General features: G+C 29.1%; 1 protein-coding gene across 1 annotated transcript; it reads left to right on the top strand.

The window, feature by feature from the left end:
• The first annotated feature begins 2,344 nt into the window (after positions 1-2,344).
• Positions 2,345-7,189, top strand: LOC145756113 (flap endonuclease GEN homolog 1-like). Its single transcript, XM_082572343.1, has 11 exons — positions 2,345-2,505; positions 2,922-3,038; positions 3,169-3,238; positions 3,356-3,532; positions 3,862-3,993; positions 4,184-4,316; positions 4,728-4,888; positions 5,158-5,387; positions 5,552-5,751; positions 6,237-6,365; positions 6,580-7,189. The coding sequence occupies exons 1-11, from the start codon at positions 2,345-2,347 to the stop codon at positions 7,125-7,127; spliced, it is 2,058 nt and encodes a 685-aa protein (XP_082428469.1). The 3' UTR covers positions 7,128-7,189.
• Positions 7,190-11,459: the final 4,270 nt, after the last annotated feature.

Below are 11,459 nucleotides of genomic sequence, written 5' to 3'. Positions count from 1 at the left end.
AAATAATGTTTTTTAGCCTTTTGCATCTCAGAGTTTTCCTAAAACAAAACATGTAGTTGTTGCAGTTTTCATGGCTTGGTGTTTTTCTGCTTTGCTTGCATTTCTACCACTTGCAAATGTTTTTCAAACCACATTCACTCCTGAAATTAATCTACTTACTAAAAGTCCATTCTTTAACACAACTGAAGTTAGCTTTACAGGTCAAATTAAAAATGACTATTAATTTATTTGTGCAAAAGCTTTATATACATATAATTAAAAAACTTGGTATTTTTTTAATTTGTATTTTGTTAAATTTCGTTCATAAAGAAATAGTCTTAACTATTATTACATTAATTTAATTGATTTAGACTATCAGAACTACCTTATTCTTTGGTCTAAATTTTCCCCAGAATACTTAAACTTATCTTCTTCAATTATTGATCAAATTAAATTTGCAAGTTCGTAGCAAGAGTTACAAGTTATACAAATTAAGAGGTTTCCAGACTTATCCTTACAAATATCAAGATATTTTGGGTAGGTTTTACAAAAATATGTAGAAAAATATGAAAAAAAATGAAATCAAAAACCAATATTTATTGTTTTTTAGATATTATAGCTCTCGTAGTGTTTGTATGCCAAAGATCTTTGTGACAAAACAAGATTTTTCTTGGTTATTTTCCATTGCAGTTACCACATTTAATTTTGTAATTTTTGTTTACATTTTTGTTGCTTATGTTGTAATTTACAAACGTTCACAAGGAAACAAGAACCTAAAGCTTACAAATGATAAAGCTATTGCTCAAAGAGAATTAAAAAAAAGAAGTAAGTTATAAAAAAATAATTATTTTACAATAATAATGCGCTATATAGAACATGGGTAAATATTTCTATAATATATTTACTAACAAAAACATTTTTTTCTTTTAGTCATGCAAAAGAAGATTATGAGATTGGTGTTTACAGATTTTTGTTGTTGGGTTCCAATCTGTATTATGGCTTTCTTGAAAATCTCAGGAGTCTACATTCCTGATTCTGCTTATGCCTATTCTGCTATTATTCTCTATCCAATTAACAGCTCACTTAACCCACTTTTGTACTCCAATGTGTTAGATAATGCTTGGAACAAAATCAAATCAATATTTGCTAGAAAAAAACATCCAAATCTTAAACAAAAAAGTTCTACTTCCAAGAGTTCCAACACCAATGAAACGAAACTCTAGTAGGTGTTATAGATTAAAACTCATTTGTTAGCATTCAAATATTTAAACCATTTAAGTCCACCAATTTGTTAACTATGCTCAAACACATTTTTCTTTATGTATAGTGTGTTTTTAACTTATATACTATTAGTAACAATAAATAATTGTTGTGGCCTTATTAAAACATTTAAATTCCTATAATCTTAACTTGTGTATAAATTAATATTGTCTGTGGTTAGTTGCTTTTTCAAAAGATTTTTTGTTAGGTTTTTGTTTGTATTTATTTTTTAGATTTTGTGGCGTTTATTAATATTTTAAAGCTTTTTTTGTGTTGTTGCTTTTAAATAGGTTTATTTATTCAAAAACTTTGTAAAATTACTTTGTGGTTTCGTCCAAAAATAATAATAAAAAAAATTTGTTGTTCAAAAATGCAAAGAGTTCTAAGCTTTTTCAAAAGGGTCATTTGATCAAGTTTGTATAATGAAAATGCTTGTTGCCAGAAATTTTCAGGTGCAAATAGCAAAAAAAAGGCCTAAAGAACAATCTACAGATTAACTATTGTGTAATAATAAATAAAAACACATTTTGCCAAGGGCAACTTGAGATTTGGCCACCGTAAACTAAATGTTACCCCATGTTTATGCAGTGAAGTTGTTCTTGGCACGCCGAGGATAAAGATTTAAAAAATGACATCATTTTACAAAAACGTCAATTCAAAACACAGTTACTTCTTTCGCTATGTCTGTGCGATCCCGTGTGGTAACTAGTCAGCTAGAAGGGGGACCAGAAGCTACGACAGTGAAAAGCTTCAGCCAGAAGATTTGGCCTGCAAAAAACGCGGGGAGCTAGAAGTATGTGGTAACTAGTTTCACTGCTTACATGGTTAGGTGTCAGTGTTGTAGATCGTTTAGGAAACTTCAGCAAAAAAAATAAATAGTATAATTATCGTGTAATAATATTTATTGATATTTCAAACTGTTAAGGTTATTTTAATAAAATATGGTAAGATCTTTCAGCCAAAAAAACAGACTGACAGTACAGAAAGAACAGATGCTGATAAATTTTACAACTAAAATATTTCAAATATAAGTAAACGTTAAATAATTATTTATAAAATTTTAGAGTCTATCAAATTGCAATTTTACCCTTTTAAAATATTTAAAATGGGGGTACTAGGTCTATGGGAAATACTACAAGATGTTCAAACTCATAAAACTAAAGAAGATTTGTTAGGTAAAACACTTGCAATCGATCTTGCAATGTGGATATGTGAAGCAGAATCAGTTAAACCCATGAAAAATGCAATAAGCAAACCATATTTAAGGTTTTATAAAATTTAAAAATTGTTGTGTATTAACTTGTCCTTGTAAAAAGCCGCTTCTACAGCTTAAAAATTAAGTAACACTTATTATTCCAATTTGGTCTTAAATTTTCTTCTGCGATTTGGAATTTTATTTACCATATTGTCAACTTGCGAATTGCTGTAAAGCTTCACAGGAGTTCAGGTTGTTTATAGCGCCTTCCTGATAGATGCTACAAGTACAACGTGTACATTTTTGGGATCAACTCAAGACCTTAAATAGTGAAGCCCAGTTTTCTAACTACAACAACAGAAGTGTTAACTGCAATTGTTTATTTCATGGTCTTAGACTGTCTATTTTTAATATTAATTTTTCTGTTGTAAATGTATTGTTGCTAATTGTTTACAAAGGACACTAAATTAACAAAATTAATTTTTAGAAATTTGTTCTTTCGAGTAACATCACTAACTCGTAACGGAATAAAACCAATATTTATTATTGATGGAAAAGCACCAAAGTTAAAATGGGATACAATGGCGAAAAGAATGAACGCAAGGTAAAAAAACTGTTAGGCTATTTCTGCAAGTTGAATTTTAAAAATTGGAACATTTTTAGCAAAAATTAATATTAAATTGTTTTATGGTGGTATGTTAACTAGGATTTTAATTTTAAAACAAATTAATTAGAAAGGAACCTACTTCAGTTAGAAGTCATGGAACTGGTTCTAGGAGCAGATTAAATGCAAGATTTAATGAGGTAAAAAAGACAATAAAAAACATTTTTTTTATTTGTACCTACGCCTTATATTAATTAATATTGTCAGAACTTAAACATAAAAAGGAATTATTTAACAAAAAGTTTTTTTCAATACAGTGTTGCAAGTTGTTAGATTGCTTGGGTGTTCCTTGGATTAAGTCTGCAGGGGAAGCTGAAGCAACTTGTGCTGCATTAAACATGGATAATATTGTAGATGGTTGTGTAACTAATGATGGAGATTGTTTCCTGTATGGAGCTAAGATAGTGTATAGAAATTTAACTGTTGACAGCAAGGTAAGATAAGTGAAATGCGATATGTTACTAGTGAAGCTTTTAAATATTTTGATTTTTGATGTGATAAGATCGACTTTACAACCTAAACATAGAGTAACACTATTCTTAACTCAATCTCGAGCTGCCTTTGACAGTTTGTGATATTATAATTTATAGTTTTCTAATAATCAAGCTACTGATTAAGTGTTGCTGATTAAATTGGACCTTTTACCTCTTTGAAAACTTGCTGTTTAATAATAAATATCATCACAAAACTAGTGAAATAGCAAGGATGCTAAAAAATTATTTGGTTATTGAATCATTTTTAAATAAAAGTTTTAAATTTTTAGGGAATTTCAACCGAATGTTACAAAATGAAAGACATAGAGTCAAAATTATCACTGAATAGAAGTTCACTGATAGCTCTTGGTTTAATACTCGGATGTGATTATTGTCCACAAGGAATACCTGGTATCGGGCGGGTAATGAAAGTTATAGGTTTTTTAACAGTAAATATTAAAATTAAATTTGAAAAAATTGTTAAATTTCAAAAAGATTGTTTTGTTTAAAAAAATTTTATAAAAAAAATTAAGTTTATAAGTGTTCACACTTATATCTATAAATAAATGATTTAAATAAATTAATTTAAATAATTTTGAAACTTATTTTAAGGTTCATGCAATACAAATTGTATCTAAGTTCAAAGGTGATAATTGCATAAAAGAGTTAAAATTATGGAAATCGAAAGAAGTTGTTAATATTTCAAAAAAGAAACCAGCACACTGTTCAACATGCAAACATGAAGGTCGGTTAAAAGTTATTTATTATTTTCTTACATAAAATGTGGTGTTATTTTGCTATAGCAAGACTTAAAATTTTTTGCTATAACAGACTGGATTTACTTTTTGTATATATATAATACCGGCAGCATGGTGTAGTGGTAAAAACACTTGCTACACCACACATGCGGCCGTGGGTTCAATGCTCTCATGCGCCCTTGAGTAAGGCGCTCTAAATGGTATGAACTCCTGCTAAGCCAGCACTTAATCAGCAGCATAATTACCAGGCAATTATAGTCTCTAAGATAACCCAAACTGCCACAGGCAACTCGAGACTGGCTCGGGGTTCGACTTTCCCACCTCGAGGATAAAGATATAGGCTATACAAAAAAATATAATTCTATATCAAAAATTTTAAAATTTTTATTAATTTCTAGGAAGTAAGAACGATCATGTGAAATATGGCTGCAATGTTTGTAATACTGATTGTAGAGATGGAATAAACACAAGTTTAAAATGTAACTGTGTTTGGCATGAAACTGAACTTGAACGAAAAACTCAAGTCTCAGAAGAAAGCATTAGGCAAAAAATAAACAAAGTAAATGTTTGTTAAAATTATGTTGGTATTTATATAGTTAACTTTTCTATTCTTGGTTTCGTACAATTCGTCAAGTGTTTATTAAAAAAATTGTTTGTTTATGTAACATAGTTAAAAAAATACCGATAAGCAGTTTTTAAAATAGGCCTATATACTTTTATTGCATAATATGTTTTTAAAACCGGTTTTAAAAAAATGTATTAACAAGTGACTCTTTTTAATTTAAGTATTTAATTACCATTTTTAAAAATACCAAAAAAATTTCACAGGTTGAAAATTTTCCAAATCAAACAATTATTAACGAATTCTTGAAGAAAATTTCTGTTCAAAATTTTCATGGTTTAACTTCGAGAAAACCTGCTTTTGAATTAGCAGTTGACTTTCTTACTGACAAACTTGATTGGCCCAAACAATATTGTATTAAAAAGACTTTGCCTTTGTTTACTTATTGGGTACTGCATAATGAAGAAGATAGAAATAAGGAGTTACAATTAATAAGGTAAATTTAAAAAAAATTGCATATATACCATTTTTTTTATTTAATTATTCTTAATAAGGAAAGCTAAGTTTACAGCCCTAAACAGGAGGTTGTCTATTGATAGAGCCTAAATTTATTTCTGTAAACTTTTTTTTATCTTTAATTTACAAATTATTTTTTCTAAGAATTATAAAGAAAAGAAAAGTTGATGGAGTTTCGATGTTTGAGTTAGAATGGGAATGTGATATTTTTGATGAAATTGAAGCAATAACCATTGAACCCCAAGACCAGGTTGAATCAGCTTATCCTAAAATTGTAGAGGAATTTTGGAGTAAAATTGAAAATAAAAAGAAATCTAAAAAACAACCAAAAAAGAAAAAGAATGGTAAAAATATTTTTAGTTTAAGTTTAATACAACTAGATTTTTAGCATTTTTCATAGTGTTTTAAAGTTTTTTTTTTGTATATTGTATATATGCCTAAAGTTGAATTTGAATTTTTAAATATTAACTATAATTAATCAAAAACCTGCAGCGTGGTGTAGTGGTAAGAACACTTGCTACACCACACATGAGGTTGTGGGTTTAATCCCGATCTCCTGCTGTAACATCCCTGAGTAAGGCGCTATAAACAGTATAAACTTGTACTGAGCCAGCACTCAATCAGCAGCATAGTTACTGGGCAATCTTAATCTATAATATCCCAAACTGCTACAGGCAACTCGAGACTGGGTCAAAGTAACTGATGTTACTCTATGTTTAAGTCATGCATTCGACTTTCTTACATCAAGGATACAAAAAAAAATTCGGTTATTACATTAAAAAATATAATATGTATATAAAATTCATAATAAAAAAACATTTTTTTTTAGTTATCAAAGAAAATAAGGCAGAAATTCCAGCCTCAAATTTGACAACTTATTTTAAAGTTAAAAAGCCACGGGATTTAAAAATAGAGGAAAAACTAAAAAACCATAAGAAAAAAATTCCTAAAAATGACGGTGAAAACTTGGACGATGTTATTTTTGTTTCTGAAACAAAACCGACTGATTTAAATAACAATAATTTAAATATATTACAAAGTAGCCCAAAACGACCTGCTGGTAACTTTAAAAAATTCACTGGCAAAAAATCCAAAAAACAACTTAATTTAGACCAGTATTTTTTACCCTAAAATTCAAAAAAATATATTTTTTTAAAGTTTGTTGTTTACAGACACTTTTGTACTGGAATCAGCTTTTAAATCCGTAAAAATATCTGATGAAGAAAATTTAGAGCCATCTTTACCTCAAAGTTGTATTAAGTCGTCTGAAATAAACAATATTTCATTTGATCTTAATTTTTCGCTCGGCAATTCCCTTTTACGAACGCCAATGATTGAAAAAAACGCAAAATGTCAAAAAGAAAATTTTGTTAAAATCTCCGAAAAATCCCGATCACAAATCGTCGACTCTGGCTTAGACAACTCAACTGAAGACATGTTTGGAAATCTTAGTTTAAACCATTTATCGACGCCTGTTAATATAAAAACTGAACCAATCAAATTAGATCACGTGTTTATAAATCATGCTACAAATTCCGTATCATCTCCTATACTTATGAACAGAATATCTAAAACTCAACAACCAACTAAACCAAAGCACTTGACTTCCAAAAATCATGTGACGTCAGATACTCACGTGACGTCAGACAACCACGTGACCTCGGATGAAGAAAGCGGGAGCCCTGTTTATATTTCTTTGATGGAAAGATTAAAATTGTAAACTATTTTTCTTCCTTATTGCACAATTTTTATTATTCACAAATGTTCTATATGTAAAACAACTTTAACGATTTATTGAATTGAAATCTCGAATATAATAAAAATAAAGAAACATGGCAATTCTACAGCACCAATTTTAAGTCAAGAAGCTTTAAAATATAACAACACTAATTTTAAGCGCTTACAGAATAAAATAAGTTATACTTGTTGTTTCAATATACAATTTAAATGTGGCCTACTGGTAGAATAGGGGGTAATTCTACCTTATGGGTGGGGTTGTTATTGTTTAGCGTGAATTTATCATCCATAACTACAACTAATCTCTCGTCTTCATTTTTTCGACCCTTCCACTGGGTAAGTAGAACTGCTGTGAGTAAAACTATCGTACCCAGGTGAACCCAGATTAAACCCATTTCCGCGTTGTACCACCAATCAGTGTTCAGCAATTCGGTCACGTGTTTAGCTTCTGTGAAAAAAAAATAAAAACTGGAAAAATAATTTAGTCTAAATTTAAATAAAAAATAGTTAAAACTATTTATTCAAAATGTCTTTTTCATTTTTTTGACTAATTTTTAAATGTATCTTACCAATTAAATTTGGTTTACAGGATTTTTTGTTCTCTGTTAATTCATATCCTTCTTTACATGAACAATCTTTATTAATCTCGTCACAGAAATGCATACAACCTCCATTATTCTAAAACAACAATAGCCTCTTAACTGGTCTATAAAAACGTTACATTTTATTTATTTCGTTTTATTTTCTGCACTTTTTTTGAAAGTTTTTAGAAATTTAAGGAATGTTGCAAAATATTTTTTTTAGCATATGTTTATGGTTTTATTAAGTATCAAACAACATGTTACAAATTGGATTAAACTTTTTCACAGAATAAAAATATTTCTTTAAAAATAAAGTTTTTTTAAATTTTTTTATTCAATCTCACCTTGGCGCAGAATCTTGGTTTCACCAACAAAGGACCGAACGATGTTAGCTGAGTAATATTTCGTCTGAAAATACTTCGCTTCCACATAAATGAATGATGTGGGATCGGAGGTGGAGCGGGGTTGCTATCCAACATGTAACTGGGTGGGGCATGGACTGCATCTTCAAGGGGTTTAGGCGGGGGCTTCGAATGTTCCTCAATGAACTAGTAAAACAAATAAGCAAATAATTTAATTTTTGTTGCTTACCATATTTCGACTTGAAGAGATTATGTTTAAGCGGCTTAATTTACAGGATATAAATGTTCAAAAAAATTGTAAAGTAATTTTAAAGTTCACCAAAGCCGAAAACGCACTTTATCGTGAATAAAAGTTTTTATTACTTCTTTTGCCATTTAAAAAAAAAACTCTATTATGTATCAAAAAAAAATTCTATAAATGTCAATTTTTAATTTTTTTTTTTCGGAAATATGTTTTTTTGGCAAAATGATTTTAGGTATATAAGCATATGCAGTTCAAGTCACTACATTTAAAAGATTTTTAGTATCTTAATTGTGCAAACAAAAGGCTCGACCAATAAACCAAAAAAAGCTTAATAACTTTCAAGTGTTTTCAATCGAATGTTATTTTTAATTACTTTGATTCGACAAATTGTTTTTCACCAAAAGTAATTTTTATTTTGTTTAATTTCTAACCCTTGTTTAAATTATCTTTTGAATTTATGTTTAATCTTACCTCTTGACACTCCGATCTATCTTGACAAACAAACATTCGACAATGAAGATATATAAGATGTTCTTCTGCATGACTTAGCCACTGGAACGAATTAAACGAGAACCTTGCGGTTATAACTGAATCGTTTCCGTTTGCATATATATTTACTGTGTCGCCGTGTTCTATAGGATCGTGCATCGGTTTTCTAACATATAAAATAAGTTTTAAATTTATTTTTGTACATCAATTTATCTTCAATGTGGAAAGGTCAAATGCACGACCTAAACGTAACAACAGTTACCCTTACCCAGTCTCGAGTTTGGAATATCATTAAATATAATTGCCCGATGAATACGCTGCTAATTTAATGCTGGCTTAGCAAGGGTTCATACTGTTTATAAAGCCTTATACTCAAGGGCGCTACAACATGAGAACACTGGGGATTAAACCCATGACCTTATGTAGTGTAAAAAGTGTTTTGACCACTACACTACGCCGAACAATATATATTTTGAACAGGTTTTGCCCAGAAACTACAAGTTTGCATATTACAATTTTACGACGTTAACTTTATATAGTTTAAGATATTAGATTAAAAATTACAAAAAAGGTAGTTTTTTATTTTAAATTATTTACCCGAAATGTATCAAGCCATATCGGACCCGAAAGTCAGGAGAAGGGTGGGGGGTAGCCCAGCAATCTCTCGCCTAACAAAACATATAATATTAGAAAAAATGATGGTGTTTTAATATAGCAAGAGCAATTGACTTTGCCTAGTAGGTCTAAGGTTTAAGTCCAGTAGCATGTTATTATAGTTTTGATATTAGGTTACAGACGGAATGGTTACTAACTTAAGTGGTTTTAAAGCTACACTTCGCAGCTAGGCGTTTACGTATATATTAAACATACTTTTACTGTAAATTAAAAATTTAACCTGTTACTGTAAAGAAATGTAAAAAGGCAGTTCTAAGTTTAATTTGTCTGTCGTGTTAAAGGATATAAAACTTGAGTAATTTAAATTTTCTCACTTACACCTCAATTATAAATTTAATAAAAATTTACTTGGACTATATGTTCCGGGTTCATAACATCTAGTTGTTGAACTTCGACATAAATATTTTCGGGCACTGTAAATGTTTGTTCTAATCTTCGTGTTTGATAAGTTTCGTCTTCGTACAGAACCATCTCGAGCGGAAAATCGACAATTTTTTCCTCTTTGAACCATAATTTTCTAAAGGATTTTTTAATTAGTGCTTGACATTTTTGAATCTATAATATGTCAATATCGATTTTTATGGTGTTCAATTTAAATAAAATGTACTGTTTACATATTTTGAAACTTATAATTTCTTAATAATTTAGTTATCTTACGGCACATCTTTATTAACGACTCTCTGAGTCATATTCTTGAGAAAACAAGTTAGTTGAATGTTGATGGGCTTTTGGGCGACATCATTTGACATAAACGTTCGAGCAATTATATTGTAGGTGTACCCCAATGGTGACTTCAAATAATATATTAATTATAAACGTTTAAGGATTAATAAAACTACAAATGTGTACAATACGTTTTTATGAACATAAAACCTTTATTTTCTCTAATTTGTAGTGGAGGTCAAATATGTATAAAAAAGAATTATTATTAAATAAAGCAGTTTATAACAAATGGGCCATTTACACAATACATGGACAAATTCGATTACCGTGGATAAGGGCGGGCAATCCTTTGGTTTAAATTTAAACTCAACGTGGCCAGAATGACCGGTAACTACTCGGCATGATGGGTTTAATGTCTTGGGGTAAGGAGTCGTTGATACAAAAATATCAACGACGTTTATTTGATAGAGCTGGCATTTTTCAAACCTTAAAAAAAACATAAGAAAATAAAGTGTTTGTAATTTAATAAGAATGTAACATTTTGATAGTTTAAGTATATTGTATAGAAATTTAAAATACATGTTGTTTTAAATTTAAATATTATGTCAATTTTTGTTTTTGAAACAGTTACTTGACTTACTTTATTTCGACGCTCGATCTTGTACATTTAATTTCTGGTTCCAAATAACTGGAAAGCGATTCTTGATTATTTCGATCAAAATCTTCCGGTACCGAAAGACAGGGTTCTATGAAAACATAAAATGTAAATTTTATCAGCAAGTAGACTTTAAAACAAGCAGCAAGTTTTTTAAGCAGCAAGTAGACTTTAGAACACAAACAAAACAAAAAATAACGATGCTGTGTATTAAGTGCTAACGAAATTATGCTATGGTTTAAAACAGGTTATAGTTATTAGATCTTTACAAATAGTTTTATAATATATCATAACAAGCTTACTACCTAAATATATTTTAGTATTTTAGTTACTTACTTGCGCTTGTATTCTTCCATAAACAAATAATTTGAACTAATACTAAAACTAACTTCATAATTGCTATCAACTAGACCACCCCTTAAAAAGGCAATCGACTTGTTATAAAAGTATTAGTAATTAAACAAACTGTATTTGATTTTTTTAAATTGGAATATAACTATTATACATTAAAACCAAAAATCTATTGAAAATTTTCACAGGCATTAAAAACGTTGACAGGAAATTTGGTTTACATAATTTACAAACGATACTTGGTTTGACATACTTTTTATTTAGTATTAATACACAAACTTTTATTAATTTAACT

Source organism: Corella eumyota, chromosome 1, assembly GCF_963082875.1.
Source record: "Corella eumyota chromosome 1, kaCorEumy4.1, whole genome shotgun sequence".
Classification (NCBI taxonomy): domain Eukaryota; kingdom Metazoa; phylum Chordata; class Ascidiacea; order Phlebobranchia; family Corellidae; genus Corella; species Corella eumyota.
Note: the sequence above shows the minus strand (reverse complement) of the source record. Positions and strands in the feature narration are given on the sequence as shown.